This window comes from Amborella trichopoda, chromosome 6 (assembly GCF_054954075.1).
Source record: "Amborella trichopoda isolate Santa Cruz 75 chromosome 6, AtrichopodaSantaCruz75HAP2 v2.0, whole genome shotgun sequence".
In the NCBI taxonomy this organism is placed as follows: Eukaryota; Viridiplantae; Streptophyta; class Magnoliopsida; order Amborellales; family Amborellaceae; genus Amborella; species Amborella trichopoda.
This window is the reverse complement of record NC_142341.1, coordinates 5,102,208-5,125,172: the sequence shown is the minus strand read 5'-3', so window position 1 is coordinate 5,125,172 and position 22,965 is coordinate 5,102,208. Positions and strand designations below refer to the sequence as shown.

General features: G+C 37.5%; 1 protein-coding gene across 6 annotated transcripts; it reads left to right on the top strand.

Annotated features, from left to right (window-relative positions):
• The first annotated feature begins 1,029 nt into the window (after window positions 1-1,029).
• Window positions 1,030-22,456, top strand: SFC (ARF GTPase-activating protein). Of its 6 annotated transcripts, none has more exons than XM_011625116.3 (19): window positions 1,030-1,780; window positions 4,988-5,064; window positions 8,214-8,314; window positions 13,070-13,140; window positions 13,857-13,919; window positions 14,172-14,216; window positions 15,020-15,085; window positions 15,211-15,258; window positions 15,409-15,504; window positions 15,618-15,659; window positions 17,292-17,507; window positions 17,897-18,028; window positions 18,163-18,390; window positions 18,824-18,910; window positions 19,015-19,356; window positions 19,698-19,843; window positions 19,985-20,078; window positions 20,571-21,067; window positions 21,881-22,456. In XM_011625116.3, the coding sequence occupies exons 1-19, from the start codon at window positions 1,736-1,738 to the stop codon at window positions 21,996-21,998; spliced, it is 2,514 nt and encodes an 837-aa protein (XP_011623418.1). In that variant the 5' UTR covers window positions 1,030-1,735; the 3' UTR covers window positions 21,999-22,456. The 6 variants fall into 6 exon arrangements, with proteins under 6 accessions (XP_011623418.1, XP_020522909.1, XP_020522910.1 ...); XM_020667250.2 differs by having other exon boundaries at window positions 15,200-15,258; XM_020667251.2 differs by having other exon boundaries at window positions 15,020-15,105.
• Window positions 22,457-22,965: the final 509 nt, after the last annotated feature.

The following is a 22,965-nucleotide window of genomic DNA, read 5'->3' as shown; positions in this document are numbered from 1 at the left end:
AAAATATAAATTTGAGGTGCGCCGTACTTCAATACTACGAGGTGGGTACCTCATACAAACCTCACGCAGCTCAAGATACACCAACCAAGATCAACGGACACCCTGTAGTTTCTACATCTGTGGCTTACCTCAGATCAAAATTGGCACGTGTGGAAGGGCAACAGGGAAGATATTGTCCATTTGTACGAATGGAGGGCTTTTTGTAAATTTTGCGACGGGTCCTTCTATGTAATTGCACAAAGGGTATCCCATGCACTTACAGTGAACTATTGCCCATGGGTTAGTATATTGAACCGACACAAGAGCATGGCGACGGATGGTGAAAGGGCACTTGACCATGGGTCTTTATTTTTTAACCGTGGTTAGGGAGAGAGGGCCCCGACGAAAAGGCAACGAATGATTTCAGTGTCTGGCTTTAGTTAGAGAGGAGGGGGCCCACGTGGCCCTGTAAAAGAGAGAGGTATCTTCTTTCTCTCTCTCCTCTCTCTCTCTACTCACTTTCCTCCCCTCTTTTTCTCTCTCTAAACCTTGTCATTATCTCTCTCTTGCCACTTTCTCTCTCTAACCTCGTTACCAGGGTGTTTTCTCTCTCTCTCTCTATTCTCACCCTCTCTCTAAGAGGCGCCGGAGTTAGCGGTTTGATGACCCCCTCGCTCAGAAAATATCGCCAAGCGATTCCGACGTTCTAGAAAAAGGTTCCCGACTCGATCAAAATTAGGTCAAAAATTATAGAGAACCCCAAATCATTCTCGTTTTTCTCTCTCTAAAATCCTTCTCTCTCTCTCTCTAAAATCCGTCTCGTTTTTCTCTCTCTCTGATGCCTGGACTGGATCAATCGATTGCATTGTACAAAATTGCAGATATTTGTTCAATCAAAACGCATTTTTTCTCTCTCTCTCTCTCTCCACGAATCAGTATCGCTCGAGGAACCCAAAATTCGTCTCTTTCCTTCATTCGATCATTGTTCCTCGTTGTGAAAACGCTATAATTTTTTATAGATATTTCTTTTGCATCGTTTTCCTTTTGTAAGTGTATCCATCTCTCTTTCTCTCTCTACAATTATCCACAAAACCTTAAATTTTGCTCTCTCCATTTGCAAACCCCTAAAATCCTTTATCTTTTCCTGTAAATCGCTGTCTTCTCTATGTTTCTTTCCCTTTTTGTCTCTTGTTTCTTCTCCCTCGCTCGCTTTCTCTCTCTCTCTACATTTTCATTGTAAATTCCTGTCCTCTTCTGCATTAACTCCAATTTTGTATTGCTTTGTCATTTCTTCTGTGAACTCGTCTTCTTCTGCATTCCATATTTTCTTCTTGTTTCTCTTCCATATCTCCCTCTCTCTTATTTCCCTTTAAATCCCTGTTTATTTCTCTCTATTCGTTTTTTCTGGTCTCATCTCTCTCTCTGCTATCTCTCTATCCCTCTCTCTCTCTGTGATCTGGGGAAAAGGAATGCCTATTTATGACCTAGACTCGCTGGATAAATTATTCGAGGGTTGATGGAGTGCTTCTGACACTCTGCTTGCTCAGGGTTGGGCAAATATAATTTATTCAATTTTTATTTTGAACCTTAGTGGTTTAGGTCTCGCATGGGTTGCCTCAGTGGCTAAAATGGTGGAGATAAACAAACAGGGGGCGTGATCTCATTCATTGAGCTGGTATCAAGAGAAATTGGATAGGCTTTTGTGTAATGTTGATGAAGATCGGTGACAGAGAGGAGGAAAAACAGCTGAGCAAAAATGCATTTTGCAAAACTAGACGATTCTCCCATGTTCAGGAAACAAGTATGCTTCTATATTTCTCTCTCCACCCCTCCAAACCCTGCTCCACTACTCTCGAAATTCAAAATTTTTATTTTGGTTGAGTTTATGCATCAATGGACCAATTGGCTTCCTGTGGCGACGAGGTTTGTTGATTCACTAATGTGACGCACTTTACTATGTTGAATCTGTTATTGATTTGAATATAATATAGCTAATTCATGCAATGCTGAGTTATAGCAGCAACCTATTTTCCCTTACTGCCCCTTTGCTATTCCAGTAGCTAAATTTTTAGTAGGAGCTTTTCATTTTTGTTAGAAATCCTTAGGTAAAGAAACTTTTTGCTTAGAAATTTGTTCTTTTTTCCCCTGAGGTTGGGGTCTCATTATTTTGTTTCTAAATATCTGTTTAATGTAAATTATAAAAAAACTAAAATTTCTTCATGTTATTGATTGCTGGGCCACTCGAGGAAACTGAAAGTTTGATTAGTCTACTATGGTTTTCTATTTTTTTATTATCTGTAATTGATGCAGTTTGGGTTTGGAACCTGGATGTTTCCCTGGAGGGAGTGTGTCAATATAATTTTCCAGTTACAGTGATCCTCTTTGTATATTTTAATACCTTGAATGCATATCTGTATTTGGAACTCCATGCATAGCTCAGAATGAAGAGTGATTTCAATTTTCTCTTTTGTGATTAGTCTGCTATGGTTTTCTATTTTTTTATTATCTGCAATTGATGCAGTTTGGGTTTGGAACCTGGATGTTTCCCTGGAGGGAGTGTCAACATATTTTTCCAGTTACAGTGATCCTCTTTGTATATTTTAATACCTTGAATGCATATCTGTATTTGGAACTCCATGCATAGCTCAGAATGAAGAGTGATTTCAATTTTCTCTTTTGCTTTGACCTTATAAGTATTCTCTTGACTTCTGTATGAGGAACATCCATTCTTGATATCTGCAAGACATGCATTAAATTGAGATATTGATCGTTTGTCAGGAAACTCACTACCATGTCTTATAGATGAGATTTGAATGCTTTCATGTGCTTCAGTAGTTGATTTATGAGTTCGTTGTGCGATAGTTTTACAAGAAAAATTTATGGATGATATTTGGAGTTATAAATTTGGTACATGTTAGGAAGTATGTCTATCTGCATGTTTGTCAGATTAAAGTTCCCCATTCTTAGACGGATTGAAGAATCTCTTAACCCCATGATTAAACCCCAGGGATCCAATAACATATCTTATTGCGCCTCGTAGAATGACCTTGATCCAAAACAAGAGCTGCAGTTCTCTTATTCTTTCATATGTATTGAGTAAAGGGAAACTGGTAACTGTAAAGTCGCATTGGTTCCTCTATTTCCTGGGTCACAATTCAAGGACCTAACTGGAGACATAAAGACATTGGGAAACGACAGAGTCCCATCTGTTTGTGCAACTTTTTGTTTTCAAAAAAGAGAAAAAATCGAGGAGATGATCCACAACATTCTAATCTAACACAATTCGAACATTTGGAGTTTGTCATTCTTGCCTATGCATTAGCATATATCATTGTGGAGGTCCCTCACATTGGAGGGGTTTATTTATAGCCTTAGCGGCATAGGGGCATTCTTCCAAGCATAATTACTTGTACTCCAGCACAATTCACAAGTGTGCTCTATTCTATATTTAATTTTTGCCATGGTAATTAACCACATAAATTTTGTGACCTGCCCATCAGTATAGTACACAGCCTAATCAGGTTTAAAAGTAGAAATAGAAAGACTGGAAAGATGATGGAGGTGGATATTGTTTCCTAAGAGTTGACTAAGTGTCTGAAGGCTAAAAAGATACGTGGAGGCACTCGTTCAGTAGGGCTGAAGATTGAGGCATGGGGAGAGTGGACTAAAGCTGGGAGAAGATAGTTGAGTGTAGGCTGGCTTCATTTTCAGTAGCGGGACTTTGACCCCATCTAAGTTAGCATGCTAAAATCCTATGTAGATGTTTCTAGAGAATGGTTATGGGAAGGAAGCGGGGAAGGAAGGTTTTGGATGATGTCAAGAGAAGCTGAAAGATTTGTAATAGTGGGAGATAAAGATCAAGTTTCTAGATAATTTGTTGGGTGATTTATTTGGAGAGACATTGATGTCGAAAGACCAGCAATGACACCTTGGCATGGAGGACCACTAATTTGGTTGTGCGATGGTCCTATCTGGGGTTACTTGGTAATTTCATTCCATTTCAAGAAGGAAATAGCCGAAATCTTAAGAGGTGGAGTCCCGCTACTTTTACGGTTGTGAGCTACCTCACGAGCCATAAGGGAAATTTTGGATAATCTTTTTGAAAGTCAATATTGTGTCAGTGTATGCTGTGCGATTTTTAACTTTGAATTGATGTTTGGTGAATTGATAACATGAGCCTGCTGGATTGGGGGAATTTTTTGGATGTTAAAAGTTTGATTATTCTCTTCTTTGTGAGACTTTGTCAAAAAGGACTTGCTGGTCTTTTTAAGGCTATTAGATGTGGTTGCTTTGAGTGCTGGTTTTGCTTTGTCTTGATTACTCTTTCCTTTCCTTGTGTTAAAGAGTAACTGTGTTTCTTTTTTTTTTTTTGGATAACAATGTTTCATTGATCTCTTAATGCAATAAGTTGGATTTCTTGCTAGGGTTTTAATTTTGTACATATGAGGGCATTTGGACTGCAAACTTTATATTTTAGCTAGAGATACAAATACGTTTGATGAATGGCTTCTTATTGGTGAAAGTATTAGGTCTGAGAAGTGGAATTTCTACTAGTTGAGTGCAAGTTTTTAGTAACATGTGCAGTATTTCCCATGGGCATTGGGAGGTGAATCAGGTTAGGCACTCCAATCTGATTGTTAGGTGTGTCCTTTCTTCTTTGGCGTGTAGTTGTATCAGCTTGATGTATGCTCCCTTTTAGCTTTCTATTGTTCAAAATACAGCATTTCACCTTTATTGTTTACTTAACTCTTGGCATCATTCCTAAATTAAATTATATTGAGAGGTGACTGATGGCTGGTGCTTCACTTTGAACCCTATTGGATTGGCATTACTGAAGAAGTTCAGAGCTTATTGTTTCCATGTTGGATTTTTTGGACTTAGCGTTTGATTTTACTCGTTTTTTTTCTTGATATGACACCGCACTGAAACATACCTCATGTTTGTTTCTTCTGATTTATCTCATGTTCACTGAACATCTAATTAACTTGTGTTGTTCTTGATGGAACAGATCCAATCATTAGAAGAAAGTGCAGAGTCTCTAAGGGAGAGGAGCTTAAAGTTTTATAAAGGATGTCGAAAATATACGTATGTGCAGTTGCTCAATTCTCAAGTTGATGTCCTTATTCATCTTGCCTGCTCCAGTCTGTTTTTTGGTATTTTATGCTTTAGAGCAAAGTGTCAGTCAATACTTCTGCTAGGCATTTTAAATGACAAATTGTTGCGTGCGTGTTTATTTAGACTTTTGAAAGAGTCATGGTATTGTTTTTATGGTATGTTATTATGAGGAAGTCTTGAGTGATAATGATTTGAACATTTATCCACTGTTTCATAAGTTTTTATGCTCTATTTCATAATGGTTGTTTATAATTTCCATTGTTTTATTGCTCTATATTTCAAATTTTTTATAGGTATAATTTTTGATAGCTATAATGATATTGTAGCATTATGGCCTCACTGAAGGTATGTCCCTTCATAGAGCAGCATGGCGAACCAAGATTCATGTAGCCGATCCCAATTAGTTGGGAAAAGGCTTTGATGATGATGAGTGATCTTGTAGCAGTTTGTGGATGCCAATTTTCTTGCGTTTGGCTATGTCCTTTTGTAACAGTAATCCTGCTATGTGTAGCTATCAGGAAAAAAAGAAGTGATCCTACTATGTGGATAAGCATGCATCACTCAATCATTTTATGGTCAACTGTTGTTGAGAATTGGAGTCAAATAGGGTCAACTGTTCTTGAGAATTGGAGTCAAATAGGGTCAACTGTTCTTGAGAATTGGAGTCAAATAGGGTCAACTGTTCTTGAGAATTGGAGTCAAATAGGGTCAACTGTTCTTGAGAATTGGAGTCAAATAGGGTCAACTGTTCTTGAGAATTGGAATCAAATATTTAGTTTATCTTTAGCAATAAAATATAATCCAGAAAATGGGGGAGATAATTTTTTTTTGAATGTGTCAAATGTCTTTTAGTAAGTTAGCATTACAATGCAGAGTAAATTACTAAAGTGTGAGAGCAATGGAAAGGGCCATGGCAATGCTTAGGAAGCATTGCAGCAGCTAGAACTGAGCTTCAGTCCCTAGTCCTTACTGAAGTGGTTGAACATTAGTTGCTTGAATTATGTTGTTCCAATGAATACATGTCAGTTAATGTGCCCCTCAAGGGCAAGGCTCTATTGAGGTTCTGGCCTATGCATCTCTCACAGACCCACCTTCATTCAAAGAGTTGGCCCTCCCCAGAACCATGTGTACCTACTAATATCAAAGGAAGCCTTTTCCTGCTCTATTTGGAGTACAGTTAATGATGCATGTTCTGGGTATCTCATATGTTTTCCACTACATAAGAGTTCTTTGTGAGCATCAGAAGTCCTATAGTCTGGTTGGTTTTAATCTTACCAGTACATTGTCTACGTTGAGTGTGTGTGCACGCGCTCATCCATGCATGTGTACATGCATTCATGTGAATGTGTGCATGTGCGAGTGCACAAGTCTGTTTATTTATTCACAATTTGGTTGTCATTGAGTTTTTCCCACAGAGCTTGCTAGATATCAGGATATGATTTAGGAGGCTACTTTTCTTTTTAATGTTTATGTTCTGTAGTTTACGATAATGTACTTATGAATGTTAATTAAGACCGGACCTGTGGGGCACTAGTCCAGTTCAATCGGTTGAACCGGACCAGGGCATCAGTCAGATGTCAAAATAAAAATGAAAAATAGCAAAGGGAAAATAGAAAAAAAACGAAAAATACAGAAATATAGGAAAAATTTGAAAAATGGGAAAAATTTAGAAAATTATTAGGAGCAATAGAACACATATATGTTCATGGATACACAATTCATTGAGTATAACTCCCTTGCCTTTACTAATAGAACAGTCAAACAGTTTCAAAAAAAAATGCACAATTCATTGAGTAATTATAATGAAATTCAAGGCCAAAAGTCATAAAAAAATGAACCATGAATCCGATTTATGAGGTTATAGAAAAACCATTCCACACTACCACAACACAACTCCACAAGTACACATCCAAGTGTACCCAACAATTAATTGTTAGTTTGTTTTCATATAAAAAAAAAAAAAAACTGAAATTGCACGAAATCCATAATATGGAATATTTTTGTCTATCAACATTTTCCATATTTCCCTTTATGTGTTAAAAAACAAAAAAAGCAAATAAGAAATAAAAGAAAAAAAAAAAAAACTGAAAAAATCTAATGTTTATTGGACAAAAATGCACATAAGCAAAAAGCTACAACATTAAACTGTTAATGCAACAACTGTTATGTTGAATACAAGAAAGAAACAACATATTTCATTGATTCGCAAAAAAGAAAATATTTTTTACAAAAACCCTAAAATTCAGATTTCTTCTAGTTTTTCTAAATATAAAACAAAGAATGTAATGAACTCACTTGGGACTGGAAACAGGGCAGATTGATTGCCATAATGGATCCCCTCCTAAAGTTGCCAGAGTTTTTGCGATTTGGGGGGTTTTCAAGTATGTTTGTATGTGGCTATGTGTGTGGAGAGAGGGAGTGAATCATCAAAGTAGTTTTCTCTCTCTAAGAGCATGTTTCTTTGATGGAAGCCACAGTAGCCTTGGCTATCAGAAGATGCGGCTTCCCCTCTGTGTTTGTTACACTGGATTGGAAGCTACAACTTCCACATTCCCTGAAAACAATGTTTTCAGGAAGCCGCCCCTTCCGTGGTAAACCATTGAAGCTGCCGCTTCCATTATTTGTGGAAGAGGCGCTTTGGCAGCCCCCTCTTCTACAAGACAAACATGCCATAAAAGAGTCATTTAAACCCTCAAACCCTTACAAATATTAAAAGGGCAAACACCCTTAAGCAAAGTCAAAATGACGAAAGAGCACCTAAAAAGGGCAAACACCCTAAGCAAAGTCGAAATGACAAAAGAGCACCCAAAAATTACATAAACTGATTAAAAAATGAAAAAGAAAAGAGTTTTTGGTCATTTTGAGCCCATGAACCTGCTGATTCACCTGTTCAATGGTGTGCTGGTTTGGGACCCCTGGTCTGGACCGGTAGGACCACTCTCGTTCACTGCTTTTCGGTCTGGCCGGTCTGCTCCGGTCTTCATAACCTTGTTCTCATCCCTTTATTTTTCACCCAGCCAGTCTGGTCCAGTCTTAATGACCTTGTTCTTTACTTGTCCCTGTTATTTTTCTCATGCTTCAATTTCCTTCATGCATTTTAATGTTTCTTTGACTTGCAGGGAAGGCCTTGGAGAAGCATATGATGGAGATATTGCTTTAGCCAGCGCTCTTGAGATGTTTGGGGGAGGTCATAATGATCCAATTAGTGTAGCTTTTGGAGGTTTGTGTCTTTAAATTAATAGGATTTCATTCCCCTCTTGCCATGTTTTTATCTATATGTTTTATTGAAGTGGCTAAACCTTTTCTTTATTTTAATATTTTCTTGTCACAATTCATATTCGGGTGAATATTGATATATTTTGTGACTGTTTCATTGGATTAGTCACTATTCTCCACATGTCAACTGTCAGAAGAAAAATAATTTGTTTTCTCCATCGTGTGTCATTACTAGTCTGTTATCTTCGTGCAAATTGCTTAGTGTTATTGGCAAATAGTAGGTTGGGTTTTCTAGAGAATAGGATGGTTATATGAAGTTTTGAAATTGTATTGATTCCTGCTCGTCACTTGACTTGACTGCTTTCCTTGTTTGACTTGTTTTTCTGCAATCCATTGATGGTTTGACTTGCATGCCTCTCTCTTTGTTTTGGATTGGCATGTGAGGGTCGCTAATCGAAAATTGAGCGAGTGCAATTAGGGAGCATGAGTGAGAGTGGAGCAGGAAAATAATGGGCGAGGAGATGATTTCCATTTAAACTTGCCTGGAGGTCACCGAGGACTTGTGTTTTGAGAATAAGAATCACTACCCTAGTACAAGGTTCAGTCAACTGTAACTAAGGTGAAGGTTACAGAATGGTAAGCAAATGTCCTAGGGGGCCAAATTTGACTACTTTCGTGCTTCATAGCTTTGATTGCAGCATTACACCGGGGATCCTTTCATCTGTTTCTTTGCTTCAAAATCATTGGAGGCATAGAGTTATGTTGCATATGAGTAGTTTTACTTTTTTTAATCCAGTAGATCTTCTTTTAGCCTGTTCTGTGTTATTAAGCAAAATAAGATATTATTTCTTAGGTTTGTTTGGCATTATTAAGTTGCTAAACTTCTTCAGATTCTTACTGCTTCATGGTCTTTAGGCTCCCCTTTGAGAGTGGGGCGGCTTTCTCATGAGGTGTGATCTAATTGTTATCTTTTAGGGGAGTATTTTGGGAGAGAAAGGGTATAATCTTTGGACAAGCAGGGGCAGTGTGAGTGTTAATGGGAGGGAACATTGAGATGCGCATGATTTTGGGCACTAGTTATGTGGGAGAGTTTAGTACTGTGAGAGTAGGGTATTTAATGCATACATGGACAGAATCATGGGTTGTGAAATTCCCAAATGTCGTATCTTGGATGTGAGGTATTCATGAAACATATGCTGAGGGTCGGTTTTGATTGGAGCTCTGTTGGTAGCCTGGTTACATCGGGATATGGGGTTTAACAAGGGATGAGATTTGGTGGAGTTAAGGAGTATCTGTGGTGGAGGCAGAAACTAGAGCTCTCCCTGGTGCCTAACAATGTCCAAAACTTTGGTCGCTTGACCCCCTAGGCGGCCTGTTTCTCAAACTACCTAGGCATGGCCTGGGGTTTTTTTGCGGGGGTGGAGGGTGTCTAGGCAGACTTGTTAAAGGCGCCCGCCTGGTGCCACCTCCTTAATTTTGTTTTATTTTATTTAGTGAGAGAGAATTAGGTCTATAGAGAGAGATTTTTTATTGTTTGTATTTCTATTCATTTATTTTAGAGAGAAAAGTATAGTTTCTGTAATTGTTTTTAGCTTTTTTATTGTTTGTTAGATTTTTTATTGTCTGTATTTCTATTCATTTATTTTAGAGAGAAAAGTATATTTTCTTTAATTTTTGTTCATTAAAAAAGTAAAGTATCTTTTTTCTTTTATTTAGTAAAATACCTTTCTTTAATTTTTAGAAGAGAGAGAGGGTGCTGTTCTTAAAAAAAGCACACGTGGCACATTTACATAATAACCCATGCATATAGGTATAGCCATGTTATTAATATTATTATTATTTATACAACTGCATATTGCCTGGCATTAATATTCATTTTATATACAAATCAAAACCATAACAGGGAGAGAATGCACCCCCCCCATCCCGCAAACAAAAAAAAAATTCCAGGGTTGTCCAGGTATCTAGGTAGCCGCCTAGGCAGTCTGGGCCCCTAGCCAGCCGCTTTCCCTTTGTTGAACATTGGTGCCTAAGTATATATACATTCTCATCTTTCCGTCCGCCCATCATGCAAGGCAGCTGCAACATGATTCTGTGGGTAGAGTAGATGCGCCCCTATTCTCTGGAGGCTTAATGGATGTGATGGACTTTGGAACACATTCAAGCACTATTACACCTATGAAGATCTTAATCCAACATGTTCATAGGGAGGTCAATGGTGCTGGTGCACTAGTATGGGTGGGGCTTCTAGAGGGGTTTGATTATGTGGGATTCTGTCTTGAGCTGTTACTATAGCACTGTTGAAGTAGTTAGTGTCATTGTAATAGTTTCCTTTCGCCGATCATTATTTCAAGATAATTACACATAAAAGAATAAAGAAAACATGAAACCAATCTCTTTCATGTTTCCTATGGAGTAGGGATTTATGATAACAAACTGGAACTTTGTCATTTCTGGAGTGGTTTGATTATGTGGGATTCTGTCTTGAGCTGTTACTATAGCACCGTTGAAGTAGTTAGTGTCATTGTAATAGTTTCCTTTCGCCGATCATTATTTCAAGATAATTACACATAAAAGAAGAAAGAAAACATGAAACCAATCTCTTTCATGTTTCCTCTGGAGTAGGGATTTATGATAACAAACTGGAACTTTGTCATTTCTGTAGGTGTGCGCATCAAAAAAATACTGAAGTTTTACCTTGTCCCCTTTTCCATGGTCACCTCTGCCACTGCCCCATTCTCAAGTTCTTCAATATGGGTTTCCCATCTCAACGTAAATTAATCATCATCATGATCACAGCTTTTTCTCAATTAATTGGGGTCGGCTGATGATAAGTTCTGGCTAAATTTTACATTGGCTGCCTACCTAACACAACCCAGCCCTTTTTTACCTGGGCATGGAACGAGTTAAGGGAAAGTTTAAGATCATCAATGGAAATTAATCCAGTTCTACATTTCAAAGCAATGGTAAAAAACTCAGCTCAAGCTCGGGACTCGGGACTCGGTCACTGCCCGGACTGAGTAACTCGGGTGATTCTGAGTGGTTCTCTTGAGTCTTGTAGGATGCCTAAAACGGGCTAAAAAATTGCCAAAACATACTAAAAAGTTGTTAAAAATAATTAGAAATTAGTAAAAAGCATTAAAAGTCTGTAAAAGATGGAAAAAAAACATATATAAGATGGATTATGGAAAAACTTGATTTGTAGCTTGAAACAATAAAGTAAAATCCCAAAAAAGGGAAAAAATAGAAAACTAGGGCATATAATAGGAAAAGTTCACAAATAATCATAAAAAATAAAAACTATATAGAAACACATTTATACATCATTCGTTAGTGATCTAGTAACAAATTTTTTGTTTTTTAAGTGATTTTAACAAAACTTTGTCTAAAAAGCTCGCCTTGGCAGGATCCCGAAGCTGAATTACTTGGCTGTGTCTGAGTCGACTCTGCTGAGTTTTGAAACATGGTTTCAAAGTGTAGTAATAATATCCAGGCTTTGATGGCTACTTATGTATCTGGCATATGCATGGCGTGGTGTTGATTGGTGGCTTCATTGTTATATTGAGATTGTATTTAATTAACATAAACCCCAGGCAGTTTTATGTGGGTTAATATAAGGTAAAAAGACGTCACCTTCCCCCCTGCCCCCCCCCCCCCCCCCCCCCCCTCCCCAATCCTCCAATTTTTAAAACAAGGGTCAAAGAACCCCCAAACCCCTTTTAATCCCATTATCTCTCCCCCCATCCCCTTTCTCTCTCTTCTCTGCATGAATCTGCACCCCTCCTTTCCCCATTAACCTTCCCTCTTCTCTCTCTCTCTCCCCCCTGTCAACCACTCCTCTCTCTCTCATGGGGCAGAGAGAGAAGGGTGCAAAAATCTATGGGGAAGAGGCAAGGTTAATGGGGGAGAGAGAGAATGGGACTACAGGGAGAAGGGATTTGGACTAATGGGGGGATAAACAAAAAAGAAAATGGCAATTTGGCAAAGAAGCGGCAAAAGGCATTAGGGGGTTATTTGACCTTTTTTGTAAAAATTCGGGGGTTGTATATGGACCATAAGTTTAGATGTTTGTGTGGAGGGTTTCTTTGTTTTGTTTTGCTTTTTGTTATTTTTGGGGGAGGGGGTGGGTGGTTTGGTTTACATCTTTTTCCCTCAATATAACCTAATATACCTACAAAAAAACTAGTGCAGTAGTGTGCCTATCTTCTGTGGCAATAGTTTGTGACTTTTGTTGATGAGGAGTCTCTAGAATATTTATGTTTGTTTATCTTATCTGATGTAATGCAATCTTGATAATAAAATGATTGCGGAACCTGCTAATTCATGGAACATAATGAAATGTGCCTTTTTAATGCTCCGAGTAAGTCTTACAATGATCAACTCTAAAGATTTTAGTTATGTGCATATTGAATTTTGTCACAGAGTTCTACATCTAGGCTAGTTGATGTTCTGATATATTGAACCTTCTTAAACATTCTATTCCTTATTTTGCATTTTCATACCATTGTTTTTCTGTTTAGAAATTCTATTAAACTTTTCTTAAATTAATTAGTTGCACTTGCATTGTTTTTTGCATTAACATCCATGTGTTACTGATATTTGCTTTTTTCCATCAACATCCTTGTGTTACTCATATTTGCTTTTCTTTGACGATGGCGATATGTGCTTATGTTTGTTGATTAAAGTTTCTGCTACTAATCTTTGTCTTTGTAAAAAAGCAGTTAAGTCTTGCCATACTAATAAAGTTCTGCTGCTTTAGGGCCTGTTATGACTAAATTTACAATTGCTTTGAGAGAGATTGGTACATACAAAGAAGTTCTTCGGTCCCAGGTAATTGAATTTTTCTGTGCATTATAGGAAGAATTAGCCGTAGATGCTAGATATGACATGTAGTTTTGGGTTAGGATTAAATGCTTATTGTATCTATATTGTGAAAATTTATTTATTTTTTTCCTTGGATATATGACTCCTGTACAATTAATAAATGGCATAGTTGCAAAAAGAATATTTGGAGCTGATGCTTATGCTATTCCTGGCTCCAGCATCTTGGGGCACTAATGCCACCTACATTGCACGCATGTCTTTGTTCTCTGCCCTGTCCTATTTGTTGTTTACTATCAATGGAATTCTAGGTTACTTTGAGCGAAATGTCCAACACTCAGAAATGGCCAATGCCATTATTTCACTAGAGAATGTCCTGGCCTTTCCAATGCACAAGCTATCCCCAGTGACCTGAAGTAACTATTTTTAAATAATTGATTATATTCTTAGAAAACCTCCTGGTCACCTGAAATAAACATTTTTGAATGTTTTGTATATTCTTATGCTATGGCTTTCTCTTTCACTATCATTCGCTGGCTAGTGATAACCTCAAATAACTGTTATTAAACAGGTGAGCATTAAAATATTAAGCGTTTTCATACGTTTAACTTCCAAAAAAGAACAGCTGCTCGTTTCTTTCAGTTATTTCATCTTTGACTCTAATATGATTCACCCCATGTGGTTGCTGCTTTTTAGATATATTTATTTTTTCCTTTTCTTTTCAGGTGGAGCACATGCTGAATGACAGGTTGCTACAATTTGTGAACGTTGATTTGCAAGATGTCAAGGTATATTATGGGTTTGTAAAACTGTTAATTACTCTTGATTCACAAATGTGCATTATCGTCCATAAGTTTCAGTTCACACAGAAGGTTACCTGGCAATGCATTATCATTCATATTAATGTTATTCTTTTGTTATCTGTTGAGAGAATGCAGAAGTCATGATGCAATCACTAATCATTGAATATCTTTGGAACTCTTGCACTCTGATTGGATATTCTCAATATACCTGAAAGAATTTTCTTTCATGTATTGTAGGAAGCTAGGAAGCGATTTGACAAGGCTAGCCTTCTTTATGATCAGGTATGCTTTCAGAACTTTCCTTTGGCACTTGAGTTTCTTGGTCTCTTTTAATTAATTCGGGTTAAGATTGTTAACTAGGAGTTCTTTCTCTGGAAACATTCTTACATTACTTGCAAAACATTCTTACATTACTTGCAGTAGTCATTTATGAGTTATCATAACTTCATTATGTGAAATGATAACTTCTGATTCTCTGGAAACATTCTTACATTACTTGCAAAACATTCTTACATTACTTGCAGTAGTCATTTATGAGTTATCATAACTTCATTATGTGAAATGATAACTTTTGAGTCAGGATTTGAAAAACCTTTCTCTTGTAAGAAAGTCGTATTTGGTTTTCCATTTTTGGGCCTTTTACTTAAGGAGGGTGTACCCATATCGATATAATGCATCATAGAAGAATGTAAATGTACATTGCATGATCACATAGATATTCTGTTAAGCTGGGACATCATGTGTTCACTACCATTTATCCCATGGCAAAAAATTTCACCCTACAGTCCCCCTGCATTCTTTTGTCTTGCCTAAATGTATCGTAAATGACATATGGCTTTTCCTGCTCTTGTGATCAGATATGTTTTTCTTTTTGCATTTATCTTATTTCTCTTATCGTATGTCTAGGTGCACACTGGTATGGTCCATGGGTTTATGCTGTTTCTATACTGTCCTTGGATGCCTTTCGTGTTATTCATTTCTTCTAAATCTTTAGCATTGTTTTTATTTTTATTTTTATTTCAAGTGGACAGCATATTGCACATGCTACTTAGTGTTTCTCTGATGTTGATAATCATGTGGACCAGGCTAGGGAAAAGTTTCTGTCTCTGAAGAAAGGTACAAAGGTGGATGTTGTTGCTGTGACAGAGGAGGTAATTCACGATCATATCAGGTTACTATGTAAATTACCTCTTGTCATTTGGAATCTCTGTATCAGTATAGAACTTCCATTTGTTCTATTGTCAGAGTTTCTAATTTAGTTATAGGCATATTCCAGGAAATGCACAATGCCAGGGCATCATTTGAGCAGTCCCGCTTCCATCTAGTATGTATGGCTTTATTCACTCATCAATTAGCTTGAATCGTAATACCTGATTTCTGCTCAAGATGTCTTCATGGATGAGATCTAATACTTAGCCCAAGTAGATCATCATGTGCCTTGGTTTCCTTAAGGTGGCTGCCTTTCTTCATTCAGGTAACTGCTCTTTCAAATGTTGAGGCAAAAAAAAGATTTGAATTCTTGGAGGCTGTCAGTGGAACCATGGATGCCCATCTGCGTTATTTTAAACAAGTAAGTCAGATAATCATATTTTCCTTGCTGTTATTCTCTAGCTTCTCCACAGGTTAGCTTCTCCATAGGTTTGTTGTCACATTATTCCTGAATTTTCTTTGTCTTGTGCACAGGGCTATGAGTTATTGCATCAGATGGAGCCCTATATCCATCAGGTTTGTAGTAGTTGGTAGTTTTGTGTATCACGTAGCTTGCCTTATTTTGATTTTCAAAGCATTGAATTGCATCTATGTAATGTTTTCTTTAGAAACAGCTTTATTCACTGGAATATATCTTATTCAAAGGACTCAGGAACGATGTGCTGCTACTCGAATTGGTGGTTTTATATGCAATTATTTCTTTTCAACATTAAAATAGTCAGACCTACCATATTTGGTTTCCACTTTTTATTCTTTTAAATATGGTTCACTGTGTCACTGATAAAAGAATTGTTTAGATGGCTGTCATTTGTAGTACACTGTGCCCAAACTAGGTTTCTTTGTGAAAGAGTGCACATGCCGAATCAAACCAGAGCAGTTAACCGGACATGGGCCTGGAAGCGGTTTAACCAGCCTAACCGGTAAACCGGCCAATTCAACTACTCTAACTAAGCAAGTCCCGGGCGGTCAAAAAGGTGTTGAAAAAAAATAAAAAAATACAAAAACAACTGAAATATGAAAAGCATATAAAGAATGATTAAAACAAAACACATTCCAATGAATTTGAAAATTAATGAAAAAAATGGATTTAAACCCATTTTATATTTTTCAAGGGCTATTTTTAAAATTTTCTAAAAAAGATGGGAAAATATAAAAGTGAGTATTAATGCCCAAAACAATTTTTAATCTTTACCATAATGTAAAGAATATTTAAAAATGCATTACAAATCAAATTCCTTATATTTGAGAATTTATATACATTTTTTTGAGATTTTTTTTTTTAACATACCAGTTGATCACCCTAACCACTCAAAACTGGAACAGGCCACTGGCCGGTTTCGATCTAACCGGGCGGTTAGCGGTTAGATCGGGTGATTTTGCAAACAATGGTGCGGCTTCTTATCAAGCTATTATATGTTATTTATTGCAGAACCTTTCCCATTTTGTCTGTATGTTGATTAGTTCAATAGAATGTTGTATTTTGCTCTTTTCCTTCTTTGAATGGGTACTGGACCCAATTATATTCTTTGTATTAAGGGCCTAGGATTAGTTCAATAGAATGTTGTATTTTGCTCTTTTCCTTCTTTGAATGGGTACTGGACCCAATTATATTCTTTGTATTAAGGGCCTAGGAGGCAATGAGATCTATTTCAGAAGCTACTTTGCTAGTTGCTTAATGAGATCCATTACTTTGATACAATAACAAATTAAAGTGATCATACTTTGATAAAAATAGTTACTTAGAGATGTCCTCGTACAATTTATCCTATTTAAATTACCCAAAAAATTTCTCCAATTTTGTTGATATATTTGCATGTCTTTTGATTGGTATATTTTGATATATTTGCATGTCTTTTGATTGGTTCTATAGGTATCCATGGCTACACTTGTAATTAGCATATGTAATTAATCACATCTATATTGCGTATATCTGTTAGATAATTCATATTACATCTATAAACAATGAAGTTTTGCGTGAGGGCATGTTTCAACATACGCAATCATGCACATATGAATGCATGCATGCCTGTCTATATATAGTTTATATGTATGTAGATAGTGTGTATGCATGTACTCCGCCTATTCATTGTGTGTTGTGCAAATATTTTGTGGCGATACATTCATGTAATTGATAATAATTGCTTTTAGGTGTTGACTTATGCCCAACAATCAAGGGAAAGATCCAATTATGAACAGGCAGCTCTTGCAGAGAGAATGCAAGAGTATAAGAGGCAGATTGATAGAGAAAGTCGGTGGTCTTCGAATGGTTCGCAGGGTTCTCCTAATGGTGATGGTATTCAAGCCATTGGTAGAAGTTCACACAAAATGATTGAAGCAGTCATGCAGTCAGCTGCCAAGGGGAAGGTTGTTTCGAGCCTTGGGCCTGCTCATCTTCATTTATGAAGTGCTCTAGTATTCAAGAAACATTTCTGTCATGATATTTTCTGGGGAGATGTGCATGTTATCCAGTGAACTATGACATAAACTCATAGACCACTTGGTTCATCACCATCCTGTGAAATGATGGAAGGTGATAGTCAGAAAGTGAGAGTCACCATTGTATTTGTATCCTGTTCTGATGGGTCCGTCTTCCTCTCCTCATCTGCCATTGTTTGATTATATGGTGATGACCCCAATGGATTTTGTGTATATCATAGTCCATTCGGTTACAGATGCTTCTCTAATCTCTTATCCTGGTTTCATTTTCTTATGGATGACACCCCTGAGCTTAGACATTTAATAATGCATTTCAGGTTCAAACTATTAGGCAAGGTTATTTATCGAAACGCTCCTCAAATTTGAGAGGTGACTGGAAGCGGAGGTTTTTTGTTCTTGACAGTCGAGGAATGCTGTACTACTATCGCAAACAATGGTCCAGGCCATCTGTAAGTCATATCATGCCATCTAAATTCACTGGAGTAATGGCTATGAGCTCTTTCTTTTGAACTTCCTTTTGTGATCGGTATCATTGGGTGACTTTTGTTGCTTGTGTAGCTAATTTTGAGCTATGTCCTTTTAGGGCAGTGGAAGCCAAAATTCAAATCAGAGGGGTCATGGCTCTGAAGGTGGTTCTGGACTGTTAAGCAGATGGCTTTCCTCTCATTACCATGGTGGTGTGCATGATGAGAAATCTGTCGCACATCATACTGTAAACCTGCTAACATCAACAATTAAAGTTGATGCAGAACAGTCAGACTTGAGATTTTGCTTTAGAATTATTTCACCTTCAAAAAATTACACCTTGCAGGTACATATTGGAAAGTTCCCATGAACTAAGTTTTGGTTCTCTCATGAATTTAGCTGTATCTTATTCGAACTTAAAAACATTCATTGTAAGATATCTGGAGGAAATGCAATGTTTTGGGTGTCCTTTTGGTTATTTTTTTTGGGGTTTCTTGGTTAGGAGTTTTTGGTGTCTTTGGAACAACGACAGTACCACAGATGTTGCAGCCTAGATGTAAAATATAACTCAAATATCTTGGACCTCAGGCGAACAAAGGCTTGTGGAACAGAGGGGTTGATGAGTTATGCTTGTACAGAGTGGCTATTCTATGCTCTCAATTGTGCACTCCATGTGGCTATAATCATATAATATCGCCTTTCATTGTCTTGGTTTATTTATACAGACATGTTTAGTTTTTCCTGACCTGTGTTTAACATTTTTGGTTATGGCCATACAGGCAGAGAGTGCACTGGATCAAATGGATTGGATTGAAAAGATAACTGGAGTAATTGCTTCCTTGCTGAGTGCTCAGTCACCTGAAAAGGTTGCACCGAGCATTTGTGATTATATGGAACTTATGCTGTCAATATTCTTCTGAATCATGACCATTTTGTCTTTCTGATTTCAATTTATTGTATTTCTTTCCAGAGACTGTCTTCTAGCCCACTGAGCAGTGGACACCACCGTGCTAATAGTGAGAGTAGTTCTTTTGGGAGTTCTACAGATCTTGAGCACTCGACTGTGGAAGAGTGTAGTTCCGAAAGGAATTTAATAACAGGGCATCTTGAACGCTCTTCCAGAAGTGGCCAACAGCATCGTTCGAGCGTAAAACATGAGAAGCCACTTGAAATTCTTAGGAAAGTTGATGGAAATGACAGGTGTGCGGATTGTGGTGCTCCAGAGCCAGATTGGGCATCCTTAAACCTTGGTGTTTTACTTTGCATTGAGTGTTCTGGAGTCCATCGTAATCTGGGTGTGCATATATCTAAGGTAAGGAGTAAGTTGAGATGTTCTCTTGACCTTGTTTTATTAAGATTCTTAAATTTTCTTTACATTATTTTGTTTAGTTTTATTGGGAAAGGACATTTTAAAAGAAGAATAATTTGTTGGGAAAGTATTCTATAATCCACTGTTCTTTATCTATCCTCATAATCCACTGTGGTTATTATCCAATAAAACATTAGATGGTGGAGAGAGCGGGACTCACCATGTCCTAAAATCCAAATAAATACTTTTTTTGATAGATGAGATCCTTTTAACTTTTCATTAATAATAATGCTATTTTTTCCATGTACAAGTCCTGATGCTGATTGAATTTACTTCATGTGTAGGTAAGGTCTTTGACGCTTGATGTTAAGGTGTGGGAGTCTTCTGTGATAAATTTATTCCAGTCACTTGGTAATGCATTTGCAAACTCAGTATGGGAGGAATTGCTGGGGTCCACAAATAATTTGAAAGGCGATGGAACCCCTACGAGGTAAGAGATCAGAATATGATGATATTGTATTCTATAAATATTATGTTCAGAATCCTTGCTTAGCATATTTACAATATTGCCTATGTGGCATGGTGGAAAACTGGAAATCCTGATGTCATTTTGTTGTAATATGTGATGCAGTTTTGGTAGGATAGAGAAAAGACCTCACCGGACTCTCAGCAAACCCCATCATACGGATTCCATTTCAGTAAAGGAAAAATTCATTCATGCAAAGGTATGTAATGAAGAAACGTCTTATGTGTTTAGCCTATTTTTTCTTACCCAGGGGAAAGTTGCGGATTAAATTGTATTGTTATGCAACTAAATTTCATGAACATAAATATATTTATTAATTATTTGTATAAATCATCAACGTCATCATCATCATTTGAGCCTTATCCTAGCTATTCGGGGTTGGCTACACAAATCTTATTCTGCCATTCTGTTTTATTGAGGGCCATATCCTCAGTTAGACCATAAGTCATTATATCTTTTCTCACTACGTCCATTCTTGTAGTAATAACTGTTTCTGAGAGAGAGAGAGATAGAGAGATAGAGAGATTCATATGGGTATTTATGCTATATTTCCCTCTCTAGTACCATTTACAGATGTGGAGATAGAGAGAGAGAGAGAGAGAGATTCATATGGGTATTTATGCTATATTTCCCTCTCGAGTACCATTTACAGATGTGCCCCAGTTTTCTAAGATTTTGCCTCCATTTTCAGTATGCAGAAAAAATGTTTGTTCGTAAGGCCATCACAGATCAGCATATGCCTCACATGGCTCAGCAGATGTGGGATAGCGTTCATGCCAATGACAAACAAACAGTTTACCGCCTCATTGTAGATTCAGGTGCCTTTGTAAATGCTGTTAGGGGTCTGGCACCATTAAACTCATCGATTACCCTAGCAAGAGCAATGCATTTGCATGAGCAACAGGGCTTAGTTCCCGATGACAATAGTCACTGTTTGTTTGTGGGGAATGATAGAATAAAGGACTCAGACTCAGTGGGAACAAGCAAGGAATATGTCTGCGAGGTTGAGCAAGGTTTAGAGGGCTGCAGCTTGCTTCATTTGGCTTGCCAAAATGCAGACATTGGCATGATCGAGCTTCTATTGCAGTATGGTGCTCAAGTGAATGTTCAGGATTGGAAGGGGTGGACCCCACTTCACCATTGCCTCCTCAAGGGAAGGAATATGTTTGCAAAACTGCTACTCTCAAGGTTGTTATTCCATACTCTTGTTTTCCTTCCACTGTTAATACTTTTATCTTGACCTACTTTTGCTAGTTCATACACACACAAACGCCCCCACATCCGCGGACACACACCCACCCACCTGCGGACACACACTCACAAACACATTTCATTTTGGAAGCTTCTTATCGCATATCATCCTTCAGTTTAAAGTAGTTTTCTTCAAGTAAGTTGTCATTCATGGTTGCACCCGAGATGTATATGAGAAGTTTTAAGATTTTCTTTATAAGAAGTGGGGTAGTTTTTATTATATCACAGGAAATGACAGATTTCTTAAGAGCCGATGTCAGTATAGCACAAACTTGCTCCAATGATAATTTCCTCCTGATGTAATTTCCTCATACACTCCAGGGGAAGCATGTCAGCAAATTTATTTGTGTTTGCACATTAAGTTAGAGAGAGAGAGAGAGAGAGAGAGAGAGAGAGCAGGGGGGGGGGGGGGGGTTACTGTGATTCATTCTTATATTGATTATTTTCATTTCCCTTTCAAAATGAGGCTTGTTACTTGAGGATTGACGTCATATCTTGACCCCATGTCATGGTTGTATAGCTTTGATTATTTTCATTTCCCTTTCAAAATGAGGCTTGTTACTTGAGGATTGACGTCATATATTGACCCCATGTCATGGTTGTATAGCTTTGATTATTTTCATTTCCCTTTCAAAATGAGGCTTGTTACTTGAGGGTTGACGTCATATCTTGACCCCATGTCATGGTTGTATAGCTTTGAATGACACTTTAATTACACCATGTACATGACTTCTCCATGTTTGTTTGCAGGGGAGCCAATCCAAGAGCCACTGATAGAGAAGGTAAGACTCCCTTACAACTAGGGTTAGAAACGGGAACCATGAATGATGAAGAGCTTTTTGTCATGTTATCAGATCCTAACAGATAGCAATGCAAGGCCCAAATGTAGAAAGATTGCCTCTTAAACAAAAAGGTAGAGATCTAGAATTAATACAGTTTGGTGGCTTGAGTATGCAGATATAGTTATAGAGGTCATGGGCCTCCCAATTTACCATGGTATCCCTACATATACCATATTATAAATTTCACTGTACCATCTGGCTTGCAGCATGAGCTTGGTTGGAAGGATTGACCTGCCCTATTTTCGGGTCGCTGTGATGTAGTAATCTATTATGCCCGGTTTGATTGTGGTGTGTCCAATGTAATGTCTCTATGCTTTTTGGTCATTGGCATGGTGATTGGGTTTAGGGAGAAGTGGTCTGATCTATATTGTGCAGAATTTTTGTTTGGTTTTTGAGGGAGTATTGTTGCTTGTGTCTGAGAGGGACTCCTTGATGTACATTATAGAGGGAATATTTATGACGGTTGATGGATATTTGGTAGAAATTCTCTTTCCCATTCTTTTGTTTCTTTTTCATTTTATTTTGTATGGCTCATGAGGCTGGTATATGCACAAATTCCCTTTGGCCTAGGATCTGGCTTAATACCTGCATAATGAGGGATGTGATGTACAATGCTTTTATTTGAGAGTGAAATTTTGTTATTAATTCGCATCATATCATGCCATGTGATGTACAATGCTTTTTTTTTGTTTGAATGTTATGTACAATGCTTTTATTTGAGAGTGAAATTTTGTTATTAATTAGCATCTTAACATGCCATTTATCGATGAGAAAATGAATTCTACCGTTGAAGGACAAGAGCACTCAAGGAGTTTTTCTTGGTCCTTCGTATGCATCAAGGATCCTGTAGAATGCAACTTCAAGCGCTATAGCCATGTTGGTGACTACGCTATGACTCCCAGTGTATACTTTTATTTGGGACCCTTGGTGAATGATGATCTAAAATGGGCCATTGCACAGAGAGAGGTGCTTCCCATGGTTTAAGTTGAATTT

Bases quoted from the DNA above. Each gene is read 5' to 3' on its own strand.
- SFC (XM_011625116.3), top strand. From the start codon at position 1,736: ATGCATTTTGCAAAACTAGACGATTCTCCCATGTTCAGGAAACAA. The intron at 13,920-14,171 runs GTATATTATGGG...CATGTATTGTAG, and splicing joins TTGATTTGCAAGATGTCAAG to GAAGCTAGGAAGCGATTTGA. The intron at 21,068-21,880 runs GTTGTTATTCCA...GTTTGTTTGCAG, and splicing joins GCAAAACTGCTACTCTCAAG to GGGAGCCAATCCAAGAGCCA.